The sequence below is a fragment of the Pelodiscus sinensis genome, chromosome 11, assembly GCF_052426305.1.
Source record: "Pelodiscus sinensis isolate ZL-2025 chromosome 11, ASM5242630v1, whole genome shotgun sequence".
NCBI lineage: Eukaryota > Metazoa > Chordata > Testudines > Trionychidae > Pelodiscus > Pelodiscus sinensis.
Genome location: NC_143062.1, coordinates 9,994,165 through 10,014,527, shown reverse-complemented (window position 1 = coordinate 10,014,527; position 20,363 = coordinate 9,994,165). Strand labels below are relative to the sequence as shown.

The following is a 20,363-nucleotide window of genomic DNA, read 5'->3' as shown; positions in this document are numbered from 1 at the left end:
ATTTTATCTCTGCATCCCATCCTGAGGTGATGTGTACCCAGTCTATATGGGAATAGCTGAAATCCCCCACTATTATCAAGTTTTTTAATTTGATAGCTTCTCTAATCTCCCTTAGCATTTCTTAGTCACTATCACTGTCCTGATCAGCTGGTCGATAATATATCCCTACTGCTATATTCTTATTATTGGAGCACAGAATTACTATCCATAGAGATTCTATGGAACATTTTGGCTCATTTGAGATTTTTCCTTCATTTGATTCTACATTTTCTTTCACGTACAGTGCCACTCCCCCACCAGCACAACCTGTTCTGTCCTTCTGACATATTTTGTATCCTGGTATGACTGTGTCCCTGTCATAACCATGAGAGATGGCTAGCATCTGGGAATTAAGGGGTTAACTATGGCTCCTGGCTCAAACCAGGTATCTGGTCAGCCAATTGTAATGTAGGTACGGCTTTCAAACTGGGACAAGGGAATTTTTAAACTTTTCCCACCTTGTCTGAGTCAGAGCGGTTTCTTCCATGTAACAGGGAAATGGGAAGGCCTGTCTCTCTCCCAAGAATCGACTTCTTATATGTGTAAATAGGGCAAAGTCTAGATTACCCATCAGGTTTTATTGTTTTCTGGTTTGGGAATGTGGAATTGATGTCTCAGCTGTTCAAAATGTAATTTTTTTCCTTTTAAAAGTGTTTTCCTTTTGTACTTAAAGTCCTGAGCCCAGGGGATTCCCCTGAGTATCTAGATTAATTGATGGCTCTTTTCCATCTAGTCACAATGCTGGCAACTATAATTTGGTTTTGATAATAAACGTTTGCTTTTTTTTATTAACCTGGTTTTGGCTCATCTCTATGTCCTGGAAAATCTAGCTGTGGGTATATGCATGCCTCTGACGAGGGGACAGCTACAACAGACTGCAGCTTATTTTCTCTTTTCTTTTTCAAGCTTTTTTGGGGGAAAAAGAGCTTGAGGTACCCCTGAGATTTTAGGGAGGAGGTTTCCCAAGTGATCTCTTCCCTGGTTTTCTTGGAATACTTCGGTGGTGTCACCGGATATTCCCCAAAATCTGGGTACAGGCAGTCCCCGGGTTACGTACAAGATAGGGACTGTAGGTTTGTTCTTAAGTTGAATTTGTATGCAAGTCGGAACTGGTACATATTGTAGGGAAAACTCTACCCAAACATTTCTCCAGAGCTCAGTTTTATTCTCCCACACCTCACTTCCCTCAGTCCTTTATTCTCAAGCTGAGGTGTCTGCTGAGAAAAGCCGCTCCGCGTCTCCCTGGTCTGCTGCAGGGGGCACTAGCTTCACGTCTCCCTGGTCTGCTGGGGGGAAGCAGCTAGTGCGGGGTTGCCTCACCCCATTTGTAAGTAGGGATCTGATGTAAGTCGGATCCATTTAACCCGGGGACTGCCTGTATTAGGATTGGGGGGGGGGGAGGAATTTTTGTACCAAAGACTGCAGAGATCAGGTTTTGGGGTGCTTTTGCGGGTCCCCACTTCTGCATTTATTGTGCCAGAGTGGGGAACAGCTTTGACAGTACCATTGATTGTCCTCATTCCACCAAGTTTCTGTGATGTCTATTATATCAATTTCCTCCTTTAAAACTAGGCACTCAAGTTCACCCATTTTACTATTTAGCCTTCTAGTATTTGTGTATAAGCACTTCAGTAATTTGTCACTATTTATCGGTCTGCCATTTCTTGATGTATTAGACTCTCATTTGATTGTCTCATCTGATCCCACCCATACTTCCGTCCTCTCCTCCTGACTAGAACATAGAGCATCTCTATTAATGAACCTCCCGTAAGAGCTGGCTCTGTGCGATCCATGTGCTCCTGCACACCTGTCGGCTTTCCCCACCCCTTAGTTGAAAAGCTCCTCTACAACCTTTTTCATGTTAAGCGCCAGCAATCTGGTTCCATTTTGGCTTAGGTGGAGCCCATCCGTCCTGTATAGGCTCCCCCTATTCCCAAAGTTTCCCCAGATCCTAATAAATCTAAACCCCTCCTCTCTACACCATTGTCTCATCCACGCATTGAGATTCTGAAGTTCTGCCTGCCTTCCCGACCCTGCGCATGGAACTGGAAGCATTTCAGAGAACACTACCATAGAGGTCCTGGATTTCAATCTCTTTCCTAGCAGCCTAAATTTGACCTCCAGAACCTCTGTCCTACCTTTCCCTATGTCATTGGTACCAACATGTACCACGACCACTGGCTCCTCCCCAGCACTACACATAAGTCTATCTAGAAGTCTCGAGAGATCCGCAACTTTCACACCAGACAGGCAAGTCACCATATGGTTCTCCCAGTCATCACAAAGCCAGCTCTCTATGGGTATGTCTACACTACCCCGCTAGTGTACCGGTAGTTCGGAATAGGCACCCTAGTCCGAACTACCTAGTTCGAGCCCAGTGTAGCCGCGCTGCACGGGGTTCGAAGCAGCGGGGATTTAAAAATGGCGGCTTCCCGCTTATGCTAATGAAGCCCGGGAAATTCAAATCCCGGGCTTCATTAGCAAGTGCGGTATGCATACATTACCCTCCTAGTTCGAACTAGGAGGGTAGTGTAGACATACCCTTCGTTTCTAATGATCGAATTCCCCACTCTCAGTCTCTCCTACAGCTACCAACGTTATTGAGAGAGTTCTTATTTAAATCAGGAAGTTTGATTTTTAGTTTAGTTTAAAAGTTTAATAGAATGGCAAGTGTACCTCTCCCTTCCAACTCCCCTAGAAAGCTCCCTCTCGAAACTCCCTGTTAGCTATCCCTGTTCATGACAGTCCCTGGTCACCTAACTTCCTAGCTGTCAGGGTGGTGAAACACTGGAATAAGTTGCGTAGGGAGGTTGTTGAATCTCCATCTCTAGAGATATTTAAGAGCTGGTTAGACAGATGTCTATCAGCGATGGTCTAGACAGTACTGGGTCCTGCCTTAAGGGCAGGGGACTGGACTCGATGATCTCTCGAGGTCCCTTCCAGTTCTAGTGTTCTATGATTCTATGAAATGCAGCATCTACATACTCATTGAATGAACTGCTGCTTCCTTACCGTTAGCCCATTTCTTAGACTAGCACAGAGATGAATTTCATGCTGCTCCTCAGGAAAATGAAACTTTGAGCTTTTAACTTATTATCTTTGCAAGTCAAATCTATGCTAATGTTCAGATTTAAGGTGTTTGCAAAATAAAATATTTGCAAAGTAAATCAAAATGAAAAGTGATTTCTAGTTAATATGGTTTACATGTCACATTAAGACCCCTGAATTTACAAAGTAAACAAAGGAAAATGAGTAACTTTTACTCTCAAGTAGAAAAATATAACACTGGTGAAAACCATTTGCACAAACCAAGAGTAAGACATGCTGCTACCAGGCATAACACCAACTGTCATCATGACAATACCTACATCAAATTTACCCATTGTGTCATAGCTACTAGTCCCTTCTGATGCAGCTTTCTATAGTGAGCTGACTTGCTTCACTGAAGAAGCATCAGTATGTCCAGCTGGACATGCCATAGCGCCTCTACAGCTTCATCACCTCTACTTCCACCTGGCATCTGGCAGAAATAGGCCTCTCAGTGGAATCAAAACAGTCCTGCTGTCTCATAAGCAGACAGCACTCCACTTTATAGCTGCACTCAGTGTCAGGAAGATACTGACAAGTGGCGAGCAAAGAATCTAACTTCACAAATTTGCAACGTGGAACAAAGAACTGTGCATTGGCAGCAGTACAGTTCTCAACTTTCAGCACACAGATTCCCTGGTACTAATGATCTCTCAGCATTGCAAAGTTGCGAAAAATCATCTTTTCTCCTTCCTTAAAAGTACTATTTAGGGTTTAACATTCTAAACCACTTAAGCGATGGGTTAAGTAAAAAGAGACACTAGGAAATTAATAGGAGATCAGTGTGAAGTTTGCATAATTTCCCAAAGAAGTTTATCACAACCACAATGTGTTCTCCACATTATGCTAATTAAAAGGTTAGAGCTGAGTAACTTCAATGAGAACAAAAGAACATCATGATCACAGTTTTATTTCAACCTCCTCAAGATAATACATTAGAAATGTACTAACATACCTCAATGCTAAGCAATTAAAATGCCTGGGAACAGTAAGACAGATGTACAAATATACAGCACGTGGAAATCTGACTCGTTTTTTTAACGGTATGATTCTGCTTACAAGTACAGCTTTCCTAATTGGTGCTATTGAGGAATATTAATTAAATGGGTCATTGAAAAGATACCAGTAAGAGAAAGCTAATACACTCCTGTTCTTTTTCCAAATAGACCTTTTGTACACCTTTCTTTTATGGAAACACCAGACTAAGAACTACTTGTGTCTGCATTTCATGTATGTGTTTTAGAGAGAGGCACTCTTATTTCTAGAATCTGAATTCAAACATGCAACACCAGTTAAGGGGTAAACAAGCACTTCACTGGCCAATGGGCAGCAAACAGATGGAGCAGCTCAGGAAGAAAACTCACTCAGTCACAGTCTGGTTCTCAGTTTCTTCTTGAACGGGGGAGAGGGCATTGTCTCAGGACTGTATTTATCATTAGTCTCCACCTGGCCACCCAGCCTCCTCTAGTCCCCAGCCACCAGTGTGAAAGCAGCAGCAGTGGCTTGGCAGAGCCTCCTTCCCCATGTAGCTTGTATGAGAGAGGTGACACACATTACACCCTGGCACAGATACAGAAGGCTAGTGATGATCTAGGACCCAAGCCTCAGTAAATTTAACCTCACAACATGGCTAGTTATGCCCTCCAGAGCTGCAAGGACAATGGTTCACAATCCTGTGGAGCCAGGCATGCCAAAGAAGCACAAATTCAGTCCCTTCTGACCCCCTCCAGTCTCCTGTTCTCTACACATGGCTCCGTTAACACTAACAAAAGCATGGTTTCTACTGGTCCTCCCACCCTGCAGCATTCTGAAGTCCTAGCTGCATGTTGTCTCTCCGACTCAGCCAAAGTCTCATAATCCAAAGGGTACAATACCACCACAGTGCTTACAGCATTGTGGAATTGCTTAATACAGGTGTGCACATATTTATCCTCTCATAACTAAACTAGGTGCACCCAAGGACACAATGTTAAAGGATTAAAAAATTAAAACTGAATAACTGAATTATTTTAGTGTTATTCTGGTTTAGATACAGCTAGGAAAAAGCTTTCCCCTAAATGCTGCTATTTTTGCCATCTTTTCAGACTTCATTTCCATCTTTATCCTATAATATTCTAATTTATTCCTCCTCCACTCCTCTCTCTCTCTTTGCTAAGTCTAAAATAACATTTGGAATTTCTAAAGGTACTGAATCTCTGAAAAAGGTATGGTTGTACTGCATATATCTATTTTAAGACCCTGCATATATACTGTTTACTGCAGTGTTTTTCCTCCTATAAAACATCTGTTGAGTAGAAATGTAGCCCATTACACAACAATGAGAATTGTGGATCAGAATTACATAATGAAAGGTAAGGAATGAATTTAAATCCTACTGGTGATGGACATAAATATTGTATCAATAAAATGGAGGCCAGTGGTTTGTGTACAAAATCTGAGATGCTAACCAGAACTGTTTGAAACAGATCAGTGGTAGGATTTAAAAGCACTCTGTTGTGTTTTTACTGACTAGCATTAGAGTTATTTTGAAATTTTTTTGGGGGAGGGGGGAGGGGTTCGGTTCACCTCACTGTTTCTACTAAAGATGAAACAGTCCAAGATTCAACACATTTATATAAAACTAGCACTATTCTGAGCGATCCACCCCAACCTCCACACTTTTCAATAACGTTCAATCTGTTCCTCACGAGTAGAAGACTGAGTTGGAATGAGAATTAGTGTTTGTGATAGGATACATTCAGATTCTTCTTCATTCTATGAAAAGGGAAGGAATTTTTATAAAATATGAGAAAATGAGGGAGACCAATCAATTCCATTTATACAAATGATTATACATTCTCCCTCATACAAGAAAAAAAAGAAAAAAATCTTTAAATTAAAGAACAGGTATGTGCACTTGAATAATCATACCACAAATATAATCATTAATTATCACCACAAAGCTACTTGTTAAAATCTTCTCATTCAGCTTTTCCAAATCCCAACTACAAATTGGTCTTTTTTGTATTATGCCATCAACATCTACCGCCCTAAAGTACATGCCTTGTCTCTGCACCACCACATACAGTGTTTAATCTTACCAGACCACATGGAAATTATAATTTTTTAACTGCACTGATGAATTGGTATTTTGTTGAAGATGGTGTTGATTTTTACTTGCTGGTTATGTTTTATTGTTCTGAGCTGGATTTATGCATATTGTGTATTCATGGCTGGGACTGTGTGTAAATTGTTTACCATTTTAGGAAGCTGGTATCTATAATCTTTCAAGTAGTTTTATTTAAATGAAACGATAAATAAGAGTGGTGTGTAAACCTGTTTTCAACGGTTAAGCATTGTGATTTGAATTAAAGAAGTGTGTTGAATTACTAGAGGCAGGAGTCATGCTGTGGATGAGATGTGTTTATGACAAAATATTTTAAATAAAAAAACAAGAAGAGAAGAAAGGGCTATGGTGGGACACAGACGTGAGCTTGGGAGATGTCTGGTGAGGAGAAACAGGACAGCTGTTGGTGAACATGGCAGAATTTGAAGGAAAGTCAGGAAAAAGTAGGATTTGAGTAGGGGAGGAGACAACGGAACAGCAGAGATTTCACAGGCCGAGGATCTAGAAAGATAAAGTTATTCATTCTCTTAATAAAAGATAGTGATGCACTCCCTAAACTGCAGAACATTATATGTAGAATCTCAGACCATTTTTTTAAATATGAATTGAATGCACACAGTTCCTTATTACTAGACAACAGTAGGCTAATAAAAACAGTTGTTAGATCCCTATGATGATCCATGCAGGCTCACACACTTGTGGAGGACAGCTTAACGGACACGAAGACATTTAATTCTGTGAATTCATAGAAATTTTAGTATCTGATTTGTAACCATTGCAAATTTACATTGTGTAGGGCTTTGAAAGTAAAGCACTTATATAAAGGACCAAGAATTGATTGCTGCAAAAGGCTACTGCTGGCAGACATTTTAATAGAATCATCTAGATCTGTTACGGTACCCCCTATATTATTCTCTGTGAGCTTCAATAACTCCCAAGAAAAGTAACGCTAGCTTCAGAAAGAGGATTAAAAAAAAAATAAAGGTGGGATTTTGAAAAACCATCAGCATTGGCCTAACTTTGCTCTGTCAGTGGGATGTGGCACAATACATAGACCGTAAATCAATGTTTCTTAAACTGTGTTCTGTGGTACACCGGTGTGCCACGGAGAACACCACAGTTCAAAATGGCCACCTTTAAAGGGACAGGCGACTTTTCCTCCTCCCCCCATTTTTTTTTTTTTGCTCAACAAAAAGTCCTTGGTGTTGCTCATTAAAAAAAAGTATTGTTTGGTGTTCCTCCATCTTAAAAAGTTTAAGAAACACTGCTGTAAATGCTGATAGCAGCAGCAGTGCGTGTTTCACTCTGAAGCAAGATAATAGTTAGTAGATGAGATGGGATTGTATTTAAGTGACAGGTGTTGTGGACTGTAAACTTATGTCCAATACTTATCAAAAATAGCATTTTAAGGATATTGTGACAATTTTTTAGATTATCCAGAAATCTGACATTTTCCGTCGTTCTAACGTGATTTACCAATAAGCTTCTGAAAAAAAAGATAAGTTTGAGACTATTTACATTTTTAATTTAAAAAGTGGTCTCCAACCTTTTTAACAAGATCATTTTTGTATTTAAGTGCAATGTAAGATCTACCTCAAACCCAAATACCATTGCCCCATTTCCTTCTTGCCCCTTCTTTGAGGCCCTGTCCCTGCTCTACCCCTTCTCCAAGGCCTCATCCTGCTTACTACATCCTCCCCCATTCTCACTTTCACCAAGCTGGAGTAGGGGTTGGGGTACAGGCTCTAGTCTTGAGCCAATGGGTTTGAAGTGTGTGTGTGTGTGGGGGGGGGGGGTCTCCAGGCTTACCCCAAAGCAGGGAGTTGGGGTCCAGGAGGGGTTACAGGGTGCAAGCTCTGGGAAAGAGTTTGTGTGCAGGGGGACTCATGTCTGAGGCAGGAGGAGGTTCAGGGCTGGGACAGGGGTTCGGGAAGCAGGCTCTGGCTGGGCAGCATTTAACTGAGACTGCTTCCAGGTAATGGAGCAGTGGGGTTAAAGCAGGCTTACCTCTGCCCTGGCCCTGCACCACTCCTGAAAGCAGCTGACATGGACAGCAATGGCTCCATGGTGCCATGTGCTGCCCTTCATCTACAGGCACCGAGCCCACAGCTTCTAACTGGCAATTGGTCCCCATTACAGATCAATGGGAGCTACAGGAGCAGTATCTTCAGGCAAAGACAGCGTGTGGAGACCCCCTGCCCATCTCAGGAGCTGCAGGGACATGCCAGCCACTTCCAGAGGCAGTAATTACCACAGAGATAATGACTCCAGCCATGACAGGTTAGGCATTTTAGAACTCACTACTCAAAGAATTCAATTTAATCATAAGAGAGAAATGAAAATTATGAAATGCACAGAACAGTCAAAAACCAAAAATAAAACACTTTGCAAGCAGTAAAAGTAGTAACAACAACCCCCCACGTATGTGTGGGACCGGGAGATGAGTGAAGGACAGTGTGTGTTTGTGAGAATGACAGACACACAAAGTGTGAGAGTGACCAAGATTTGCATTGCCAAGCTCCCTCCATCCCCTTCTCTCTGTCTGGAGAGAGGGTACAGAAATGGGGGGATAAGCGACACCCTGACATCAATGCCCCCCCTTCTCCCTCCCACCCTGCTCTGCAAGCAGGAGGCTCCCAGGGTAGGGGAGAAGTTCCAAGGCAGAGGGCAGGAGCAGCATGGCAGTGGGTGGAGGGAGAATTGAAGTGCCAGCGCTTAATAGCTTCCCAGCCAAACCCATCAGATCACCTGCCAGAGGCTCCAAGATCTACCAGTAGATTTCAAATCTACTGGTTGGTGACCACTGCTTTAAAGGATCCATAATTTAAAGTCTGTATTTCATTTGATGACATGGCTATTACCATGAGCCTATAAAGCACTTCATACCTGAGTAAGAACATCTAACTGCCCAACAATATGCTCTAAGGTGTCTGCAAGACTTGTCTCCTCCTCTTGCTGATTCCTGGCAGATTCTTGCATTTTGTTTTGCTTAGGAGGATCACCACAATCCATTTCTGATGTCTAGGAAAACAAAGAGATGCCATGTGTTAGTATAATGCAAACAATAGAAGTATTTCTGCCTCAGTATGATCTGTCCTGGGGAACTGAATCTTCTATGAAAAGGGAACAATGGTATTAAGGCAACAGCACACAGCCAGAAATCAGGAGAACTGCCATACACTTGGGCAACTTGGGGAAAGTAAACTCTGGAGTGTAGGGATAACATATGTGCCTCAGAAATAATGCATGATTCAAGTTATTAAAATTTGTGAACACCTATTGGCTACTTGGTGGTAGTGCTACAGAAGCACAAAGTGTACCTGAAGAGAGAGATGAGGGAGACAATTTATATACTTTTGCACACACGCAAACATTATAAATAAATCCTTACAAGTGAGAATGTACAAGTTACCATGGTGATGAACATCTCTTACAGGTTTAGCCCAACACTGTTGGAAGCAGAGAGGTTTATAGCAACAATGTAGGCAACAACAGGCTTACTTTTCAGATCTGATGGCTACATTAAAGTTGACTTCTACACCAAAAGCATGTAAAATTAAGCAAACATATTCCTGTGCACATACAAGTTAAATGCTCATAATTTCAGTTCGGTCTTTTTAATTTTTTTTAGATCTTCAACTCTCCCTCTTCACTTAGGCTGCAAAAACAAGCCAACTTTAAAGTTTCAATCTCAGCTATTTTTATCATGAAAACTTCAAAATTCCACCAATTTTTTTTTGCCAAATCTACCTCCTTTCCTCCTTAAAAGGTGATCTTTTATAGGAGACAAGCCCCATAATTGTATCTGACTTTTGAATAGAAGTGAACTGGTGTCAACTAAAAACTGAAAGCTGTTTTTATAATGTAAAAACTAACTATCAGAATGAATGATGCTGAATGTTCAAATACTTACTACTTTATACAAGCAACAGAATTCGACTGAATTTGAATCTAAAATCCAGAATCTGGTCCTCCATTACCTTGCAGAGTCATTGATACCACTTTAGAATATTACATCTGCTTGGGACTAGTTAAAGGACTCGAAAATGTGCAAGCCAGAAAAGCAGGTGCTCAAGACTTGAGTGCTAGAACTCGTAATCCAAGTCATGTTACTCGGCCCCTCTTTCGTTACAATGTGGCTAATGACTCCTTGCCTTCTTCACTCATGGGCTCAGTATTAATAGTCTGTTTCTCTGAGTAACGCTGTTTATTTTGTCACAGCCCTACTTGATGTGAGTCATTTGAATACATTATACAACAATGCTGTAATTTTAAGGCTAGGACAGTTTTGTTGCCCTATCTGAAATAGAAAGATATTTAAAATCAACAGCCCTGCCTCCTAACAATCCACAGGAGTTCTAGATTACCTAGCTTTTGAGAAGTTGGAAGAACATAATTATAAAACATTTATTTACATATTAAGCATTGCTTGGTGCCCTCCATTCCTTCCAGTTGCTGTCTAATGTAAAGTAAGGCCCTGATCCCGCCCTGGAGGACCCTACCGGTGTAATGCAAAGAGATTGTTGGGAAGAGTGGGAACCCTAGCCCTACAAAGAATGTCCACCATTTGTATATTAGATCTATTCCAGAAATGTTTAACCCCTAAAGAGTGCAGTCCAGTGACACTTCACCAATACAAGTTTGGTCTAGCAAAGGGGTGTGCAATAATTTTTGATGGGGGGTGCCACTCCAAGATTTGGAAAGTGATCAAGGGATGCACTTCTCTATGGAGGGAGTGTGGTGTCTGGGATGGAGTTTAGGTGCAGAAGGGAGCTTGGGGTCTGGGGACTACGGTACAGGAGAGAATGTGGGGTCTAAGAGGAAGTTCTGGTGAAGGAGGGAATTGTGACCTGGGGCAGGTGATTGAGGTGCAGGGTCAAGGAGGGAGTATGGGTGCAAGGAAGGATTATGGCTTGAGGAAGGGGTGTAGGAGGAGATGCAAGGCTTGGGAGGGAGTTTTCACCTCCCTGCCCCCTCCTCCAGGTCACGAGGGTGGGGGGAGAGGGAGGGGCTGGGGTACCAGAAGCAGGCTCTGGCTAAGAGGTTCTTACCTAGGTGGCTCCTGGCCAGCAGCCCTGCAGGATCCCAAGGCAGGATCCGTATCCCAAGGCTGCTCAAAATGGCTGGCTGCTCCCTGTGGCTCTCTGTTCCAGGTACCTCCCAGCAAAATCTCAGCTCCTATTGGCTAGTTTTCAATCAACAGGAGCTAAGCGATATTGCTGGGAGTAGGGGCAGTGCATGAAGCCTCCCACTCCCCACGCCTGGAGCAGAGAGCCACAGGGAGCAGTCAGAAGCTTAAAGCGGTATGGGGCTGCTCTGTGCCTGACAGTCCCAGTATGGAAGCTGCCAGATCCAGCCTGTATCTGGTCTGCCCCTGCTCTAACACAAGCTAATTAATGCCAAAGGAAACCTGATAAACCTGAAAAAATACTACATGCCCATTTGGTGATCGGCATAACCTCTCCCCCAAAGGATATTCAAACACAGAATATTCAAATATATTTATATTTTGATTGACTGGTCTATAGTTATTCCACACCATCCCTGTGTATCTGAGCTTCAAGCACAACTAACATTATACAAAATCTTCACGTCAAGTGTTTATGGTCTTTGATGTCAGAACCCATTAGAAGCTGACTTGCTCAAGCAGAAAAATAATTGTACTGAAACTGTTATCCCTCTACCTGTAAACAAAGCAAGAAACAGAAAGCTTTAAAAAAAATGGTTCAAGTTATAATAATCCTAGAAAAATATTTATAAATGTTACTCTCTTTTGTACATCACATTTAGAGACAGGTCAAGAAAGAGAGGTTTAAGAGCTCATGGTCTCAACACGTAGGTAGCACCATCATTCCTCTTATGTGATGATCTTTCTCCCCAACAAAAAACATCACTTTTCCTTTTCTGGGGTAACAGCGCATTTTCACCCATACTTCCATCTTGATCAGATTCTGACAGGACCGTTGACTTTAAAATATGGATTTGGTTAAAATGGGACAGATGAGGCTCAGAAGCCTGTTAACGACATCATTACCCAAAATATCCTAAAACTGAAGTCAGTTTTGCCTCTATAAGAAACAGAACCAGGACTTTGTAGGGCAAAGGGTAGGTACAGTAATTAACAGATTCTAAATACACCGAATCTGAATGAGGCCTCTGGGATTTCTTTTGTGCACCTGTAATGGATAGGAGGGGTGCTGACCAGCATCTGGCGACTAAGGGGTCAAACTCTGGTAGCTAGCAAGGCTGTTGGCCCAGGGACCAGGAGAACCAATCGAAATAGACAGCTGAAATTTGAATTTGACATAGATACCTTGCCTGTTTCTTTGTGTGGGAGAGAAACCAGGAGTTGAGACACAGAATGATTTAAACCCAGACAGGACTACCATGCCTCCAAGGAATTCGGGGCATGGAAGCGGAGTGAATAAAAAGGAGTTTGAGAGTAAATAAAAGGGGGAGGGAAAGTGAATCTAGTCATGATCAGGGTATTTTTCTTTAATTTTGTGGTATAGTTTGAACTGCTCTGTGTGAATCTATACCTCCCCTTCCCATTTACCATCTAAGCATTGTTCCCAGAAATCATCTCTGTTTTGTTTTGTTTTCATTAGTTGCTATGTAACATGAAGGTGATCATTTCATTCTTGTGTCCAGGAAAGTACAAGAGGTCTGTCTGTCTGTGTGTGTCTGCATCTCTCAGACTGAGGGGTCAGCTAACAAAGACCGCAGCTTGTTTTTCCTCTATTTTTTCAAGCTCTCTTGTAGCAGAGGAGCTTGGGGTACCTCTGAGGAAGGGAAGTCCAAGTACTTTCTTCCTAGGTTCAAGACGGAAGGAGGTTGTTTCACTTGGTAGTGGCAGCTTTTTTGGTTATTTCTCAGAGCAAGTGTATCTGTGACTCTGGGGAAGTTTTTGTAACCAGTGCCTGTAGTGGCAAGGTATATTTAAAGTCTTTGTGGGGCCCCATCTTCTGCACTTGGGCTGAGTCTACATTGGCACCCTTTTCCAGAAAAGGGATGCTAATGAGACCAGTCAGAATTGCAAATGCCCTGGGGATTTAAATTTTCCCCGCGGCATTTGCATGAACATGGCTGCCACTTTTTTCCGGCTCGGGGCTTTGCTGAGAAAAGCGCCAGTCTAGACAGGTATCTTTCGGAAAATAAAGCCTTTTCCGGAAGATCCCTTATTCCTACTTAAAATCAGGAATAAGGGATCTTCCGGAAAAGGCTTTATTTTCCGAAAGATACCTGTCTAGACTGGCACTTTTCTCCGGCAAAGCCCCGAGCCGGAAAAAAGCGGCAGCCATGTTCATGCAAATGCCGTGGGGAAAATTTAAATCCCTGGGGCATTTGCAATTCCGAAGTGTCTCATTAGCATCCCTTTTCCAGAAAAGGGTGCCAATGTAGACACAGCCTTGGAGTGCCAGAGTCAGGAATTGAGCCCCGACAAAACGACTAAGGGCAGAAAAGTAGACATATTACTATTTTTTTTAAATGAAGGAAGTTCTCTTTGGGAAAAAGCCTGTGCTACATAACTGTATGTCAGATTGAGTGGCAGTTCTTCCCAAAGCCACTGCCACCCCTTTTGGCACAGTGCAAGTACAACAATGACAGAGGTTGCTGCTGCATTACTGGAAAACATCCCATCATTAACTTGTTACTAGGTTCCCCAGATTACAGTGACAAATATCACTGTGGGGTCTCAGGAGAGACCTGTGTCATGCCCTGAGAAGTTCACGTGCTTGCAAACTTTTCTGTAACAACCACCCTTAATCTGTGTCTGGAATACTGGAAGTAGCAATATGGCCTACTGGAATTTTGCACCCAACTGAAGAAAAGTAAGAATACATTGTTTTCCCATTTTTGTCATAGGGCTATTTTTGTTTCTGTTACAGTGCATTTGAAAACAAGTAGCAGCCATCTTGTTTTTAATAAACTTACAGGGCATGTGGTAAGCTGATGACTACAATGGGACTGGAAGGAAGTTCATGCGCATTCTTCAAGCAAATGAAAAAAAGAGAAAATGCTACAAAAATAATCCATGCTATCAAAAGCCTGACACAGGTACCAGCTATGTATCACAATTGTTTCAGCACTGTCAAGTGTCACTATTACACAAAGATTCCTGCACTCCCTTACTACTAAATTGTAAGGTAACTTGCCAGATGAATTCTGGGGGAAGGACACTAAGGACAACGACAGTGCTGTGGAGGTTTAATCTATTTTAGTCATAGTTCAAGCCAACAGTTTATTCAGCATAACTGAACAAATGTACATGTCATTAAGTAAGTATCTTATTACTACATCTGCTTATTAGGCATTGGAAATATAGCAAGAAGCAGCTGAACATTAAAAAAGAATGGATATGCAGTTTCTGAACAAAATATAGCACTTAGCGACAAAGGGAAAAACAAATGATTTCTTTAGAGCACCCACTTGAAAAAAAAAATGCAGGAGAATGTAGCACTTTCAAGACTAACAAGATGGTTTATTAGATGATGAGCTTTCGTGGGCCAGACCCACTTCCTCAGATCAAATAGTGGAAGAAAATAGTCACAGCCATATATACCAAAGGATACAATTAAAAAAAAAAAAGTGAACACATATGAAAAGGACAAATCACATTTCAGAACAGGAGGGGGATGCGGGGGGGGGGGAGGGGAAGGAAGGAAGGTAAGTGTCTGTGAATTGATGATATTAGAGGTGGGGAGAGTGGGATGTTTGAAAAGGCACACTTCAACTATTTGGGGGCCCATGGAGACAGTGGAAATAAATCAGCCTTCATTCCAAAATCCTTCACATTGAAACTTATGATAATTGTTGTAACTAGATAGTATTCTATGCAGCTACCATCCTGCTAGGTCTTAGACAAGTCAATTTTGGAACATAAGCCCATGGAAGATACAAATTAATAAGGAATTATATAAAATTACAGGTCGCTTCTGAGATGAAAAAGGGGGTGCTAACAGCTTAGTCACATTTCTATCTCAAACCCTTATATTGACTGTTACAATTAACACCCAAAGCTTTATATAGCAGAAAGTAGGAGCAAAAAGTGGGGGGGGGGTTGGGTTTTTTTTGGTAGTCTATTTTATCTAATTGCTAACACTTTGCCTCTAATCAGTTTCACTATTTCTCCCTTGTTTGACAGACTCTCAAGAAGCTAAAAGGGGAGCTAAAAACCCTCTTAAAAACAAGAACAGGAATTCACAAGAAGTCAGCAGGCACCACTTAAAAGGTTTTTTAGAAAACTCTAGATTATTAAAAATAAAGTTAAGTTAGAAAGAAAACAGTTGACAACGTTCAAACTATGGATAGTCTGATATACAAAGATTAGACTGTTCAAGGGCTTGGGAGTTGGAATAAAGCAGGAACTAACTGAAAGAAACTGGGTAGTATAGGTTGTCTTATCTGAGACTTCATTATGCAAGTCAAACAAAAGATATTTAAATCACTTCCAGAGTCATTTTCACTACAGGTAAGATGTTATTTTAACTGTATCTATGGAAAGTAAACAGTGACATCCAGTGGAAATTCTCCTTAGCTTCAAGATAAACTAGTCAAGAAGGTCATGGGTACTACACAATACCAGTTCCTGGGCACCCTTCATCCTCAGGTTTTCTAGTTCCCCCTGCTTACTGATGCAAAATACCATTATTTGAACGAATACAACAGGATTCTAAATGTGTCAACCCATTCAAAAAGCAGACTGAGGGTTAGAAGGATCTCACCTAACTGGGTGAATGGAAACATAATAAAGTGTTGAATTTCATATGATAAGTGTTAAAGTAAGGCATATTGGAAAAAAGTATCCCACCCATGCATTTAAAAAAAAAAAATACCCACGACCGTTATCTGTTCCTCATCCCCATTCCACAAATAGGTATGTGCATCGCCATGTGCACCGGTACCGGAAGTTTTTTCCCTTAGCAGTACCCGTGAGGGGACACAGACACCGCTAGCAACCCCGGAAATGGCGCCTCCATAGCTCCCCCAACCCTTAGCTCATTCTTACCAGAAACTCCAGTATCGGGGAAGGAAGATGGGATGTAGCATGGCAACACATCTCAAACACTACCAGTTAAGAACAGGTAACTTTCTTTTCCTTGAGTTCTTCCTCATGTCCATTCCACAATTGGGGACTCTCAAGCAGTATCCACTCAGAGGTGGGTAGGCATTCGAGGACGAGAAGGTTGCAGTACAGCTCTGCTGAACCCAGTGTCATCTCTAGGTTGGGAGATGGTGGCATAGTGAAAGTGTGCACCGACAACCTGTCAGACAGATGTCCCGGATCGGGACGGGAGTATGAACGCTGTGGAAGAGGCCTGCACTGTTTGAATGGGCTCTCATGATCAGCAGTGGAGGATGCCAGCTAAGTCATAGCAGGTGCTGATGCACAAAGCGATGCCATTTGAAATTCCCTGGGTGAAGATCAACTGGCTCCTCATCTGCCCTGCCACAGCCAGAATTCTACCCGGTTTGTGTAACAGCCTAGTTCAGTTTAAAAGACAGGACCCATCTCACATTTAATGTATGGAGGCGTCTCTCCTCATTGATGAGTGGGGCTTGGGACAGAGGACTGAAGGAAGAGGTGGAAAGTGGACACGTTGGGAACAAAGGTTGAGTGAGAGTGAAACTGGAAATTCGGAGGTCAAGGATCGCAGCGCAGAGATTCGTCTGCCTGATGTTACTGCTACAGGGAAGGTGACTTTCCAGGACAGATGGGGCCAGATGCATGTGACTCATGTCTCAAAGGAAGACCCTGTGAGCCTGGCCAGGATGAAGCTCAGGTCCCACTGGAGAACTGGAGGCCTGAACTGAGGGGAAAAAGCTGCTCCAGGCCCCTGAGGAATTTGCTGGCCTTGTGGGAGAAGATTGTATGACCCTGGAATGAGGGATGAAAGCTAGAAACAGCCACCAGATGTACCTTGAACAAGGCCCTGGTTCTTCAGTGGAGCAGAGAATCCAGGAACAACTGAATCAGAGCATCCAATGGGGAGATGCAGCAACCAGCTGCTCAGCATGAGAACCGTATCCATTTAGCCATGTAGCTCTGATGGGGAGAGGGTTTCCTGCTCTCGAGGAGGTCCTGGCATATCCTCGGAACACCATGCACATTTTTGTTTGAGGTATACTTTCACACAATGCTGAAATGCAGGACGGATCCGATGGTCCCTATCTGCATCTAGCATCTTTATCCACAAATATTTTGAACTGAAGCTTTTTTTCCTTTTGCTGGCACCGAGAATGCCTAGTTATGACATTAATACATGGCTCATCTACATTAACACCCTTGTTTTTTTCTGTAAACCATGAAGTATTCCGTTTATTAGTCCAAGATTACATGGGAAGATGAACAGTTGAATTTCAATAAATCAAGTAACTTTAAACTCAAAAGGCACCATTGCCTAGCTGACTGATACACCTTCCTACAGTGATCAGATGAGGCACTAACAAATTTGGGATACTTCCAGTCAAAAGGCGTCACCATCTAGCTTTGCTAAATAAGGAACAAAATAAAATGCTGATATGGTGGCCGTTAGCGGTCCTATCAGAGTATTACCATGAGTGTTTCACTAGCAAACATAAAACAAAGAGCTCATGAAGCAAAGGGAGGAAAATGTTAGCGGAGAAAATTTAGATTTCCATACAAGACATTTGAGTGGATGTTCCCTCTCCCGCAGCACCTTTTTGCCTTTTTTTCCTCCCCAAATAAAACAAGAAATTCCTCTTTTCTACAGATGGGCATTCCTATCACAAGCTTCTCTTCTCTCCCCCCCCCCCCACTCCTTTACTACTGTTCACCTTTCACTTCTTAACATTCTCTGTATCGCTTTGTTCTACTCAGCTGTGCTTTACCTTTAGCAAATGTCACTTTGCTGACTAAGAGAACTGATACTAGTAAATGTTTAAAGGGAAAATCCAGAAGCATTAAGAAAAACAATTGAATTCCTACAATGTCTTTTCAGAGTAACCAATTTCCACGGCATCCAAGCATTCCATTTGGTTTGTATTTTGTGCCAAAATTCCATGGTATCCATGCAACAGTTATGCTCACGTTTTCTGGGCCATATCTGCCTTCTTTCCATGCTAGAGCTGGAAGAAAGTAGCAGTCTGTACTATTTTCAAGGTAGAAAAGTATACCTAGTAGTTGATTCTCAGTCCTGTGGTCATCGAAGACTCCACAGGATTTTTGGCAAGAAAAACTTTACACCTCAATTTATAAAAAGACTAGAGAGCTTGTACCTCCTGAACACCGATGTTTTGGAGCCAGTGTCTAAGGCAGGTTGAGAGGCTCAAGTGACAGGAGAATAAAAGCAAACAATAGAAGAAGTAATTCCACAGTTTTGCTGTAGAAAGTTAAATGATAGGAAATTTTTTGGTGAAATAGTGCCCAAAGTGTCCAGGTCCTTGTCCACTCCAGTGACAATGTGAACTACCTAATCACCACAGTGATCAAAGAACCCGCTACATACTGTGTGAATATGTAAGAAGACTACGTGAGGAGGTTGTGGAAGCTTTCACTGGAGGCTTTCAAAAGGAGGTTCGCTAACCATCTGTCTTGGATGACTTACATGCAATGAATCCTGCATCTTTCCAGGAGACAGACTGACCCTTGTCCCTTCTAACACTAGGATTCTTTGATTTATGACTTTATGCACATAACATTTTGTAGCTAGCAAAGATATTGACCAGGTGTGCAATTACAGAGAGACTGTATTTGGTACCCCCTTAGAAGAATAATTATTTGGGTAGGTAGAATTTCAAGTATTATCAGGTGCTCCTAAAGAAAAGAGTATATTAATAGTAAAGAGAAGTTAGTTGCAGGATCCACATCACACATTCTCTCTACCTAAGATAACAGAATTATGACTCACTCCTTCCTGCTCTCTCTAAAGTCAGGTGATTTGTTCTTTCCTTCTTGCTCCTGCCACTTCCTGAACCCAAGAGGCAGTTCTGGTCTTTGGTCAGAAAAGGTAATTCCAGTTTCACTTTCGCCAATGCTCTTTGGTCAGCATAACTTCAAACCACAATACAGCCTAAGAATTTTTGGCAAGAGACATCAACCACTTCAGTGTCTAAATATCCAAAGCACTATGAGTTTTGGATGTATACAAGTGATCTCTGGCAGATCAACATACCATACGACTTCAGCTGGATAAAATGCCAATACAAATTCAGAACAGTTTCTGTACCTAAAGACACCCTGACATGAATTCTGTATTGGGCCCGAGAGAGTAATTTGAACAGGCGAGTTAGAAATCCTTTTGGACCACCAAAAGATTACTGTCTTAAACAACTCAAGATAATTCAAGGAAAGCATGTGAGGGAATGGTTCTCGACATACCAAATATTTTACATACTTAAAACGTGTTCTTTGAGGTATGTGTAACTGGGTGCTTTTTTTTAAAGACATAAGCCCAATAAAGAAAAAGCAAAATACACATTAATGACCCATTCAATAAAACAGTACAGCAGATGCTGCGATGACTTACATTTAGTGTCTCATTTTGTTTACTGGTGTCATTAATTCCTTTGTAGTCAAATAAGAAATCACAACAGTAATGTTTACATTTATTATTTCACTCTCTAAACTATTAGTGCAAATAAACATGAAGTAAGGTTTTTTAATTAGCTAAGGACTGACTCACTCTCTAAAACAGACATAAAATAAATCACGGGGAAGGAACAAATTTTGCTTCTCTCTTTGGATTATGCCTGAAGTATTTAAATAAGCCACATAAAGCAGCAGCACAAGTGGGCAAATTTACATTAATTAGCCTGAAATGGCACTCCTGAAATAAAGGTAATTTTCATCTCTCCAATAATGCTTTGTCATAGACTTGCTTTATCGTCCAACAGGCTGAACACTCAATAAGTGCCAGATGTTAGCTGAAGAACAAATCTATTCGCTGCTATGAGAGGAAAATAAAACTTGGATCGTTCTCATTTTTAGTTCTGCAGAAAATTCTTGTCAAAGCAGAATACTTGCTCTTCAGCAAAACAACCATTTCAGACTTGGCTGTTAATATCTATTAATCTTCATTGTGAGTAAAGGAATGTTCAATGGATTCTTCAAAAACAAAAGTTGATGCAGCCCATTAGGGATGCGGAAGGTTAACAGGTGATGCTTACC

At 41.7% G+C, this 20,363-nt stretch overlaps 1 protein-coding gene and 1 long non-coding RNA gene across 7 annotated transcripts in view; one reads left to right on the top strand and one right to left on the bottom strand.

The window, feature by feature from the left end:
- LOC142830963 (uncharacterized) overlaps positions 1–20,083 on the top strand; it is a 56,316-nt gene extending 36,233 nt beyond the window's left edge. Inside the window, exons 3-5 of one of the 2 annotated variants that reach the window (XR_012906535.2) lie at positions 8,372–8,512; positions 14,170–14,290; positions 15,378–20,083. This is a non-coding gene — a long non-coding RNA (uncharacterized LOC142830963). The remainder of the gene's footprint in view (positions 1–8,371; positions 8,513–14,169; positions 14,291–15,377) is intronic. The other variant, XR_012906536.2, reaches the window with a different exon arrangement.
- The window catches only part of POC1A (POC1 centriolar protein A), a 161,852-nt gene that overhangs the window by 87,652 nt on the left and 53,837 nt on the right, over positions 1–20,363 (bottom strand). For 4 of the 5 annotated variants that reach the window (XR_012906534.2, XM_075939430.2, XM_075939433.2 and 1 more), the window contains one exon: positions 9,119–9,253. Coding sequence is in view for 4 of the 5 variants with exons in the window: in XM_075939430.2 (XP_075795545.2) it covers positions 9,119–9,253 (135 nt within the window). In the remaining variant the exon portion in view is untranslated. Of the gene's footprint in view, positions 1–2,575; positions 5,881–9,118; positions 9,254–20,363 lie in introns of those variants that run through there. The other variant, XM_075939431.2, reaches the window with a different exon arrangement.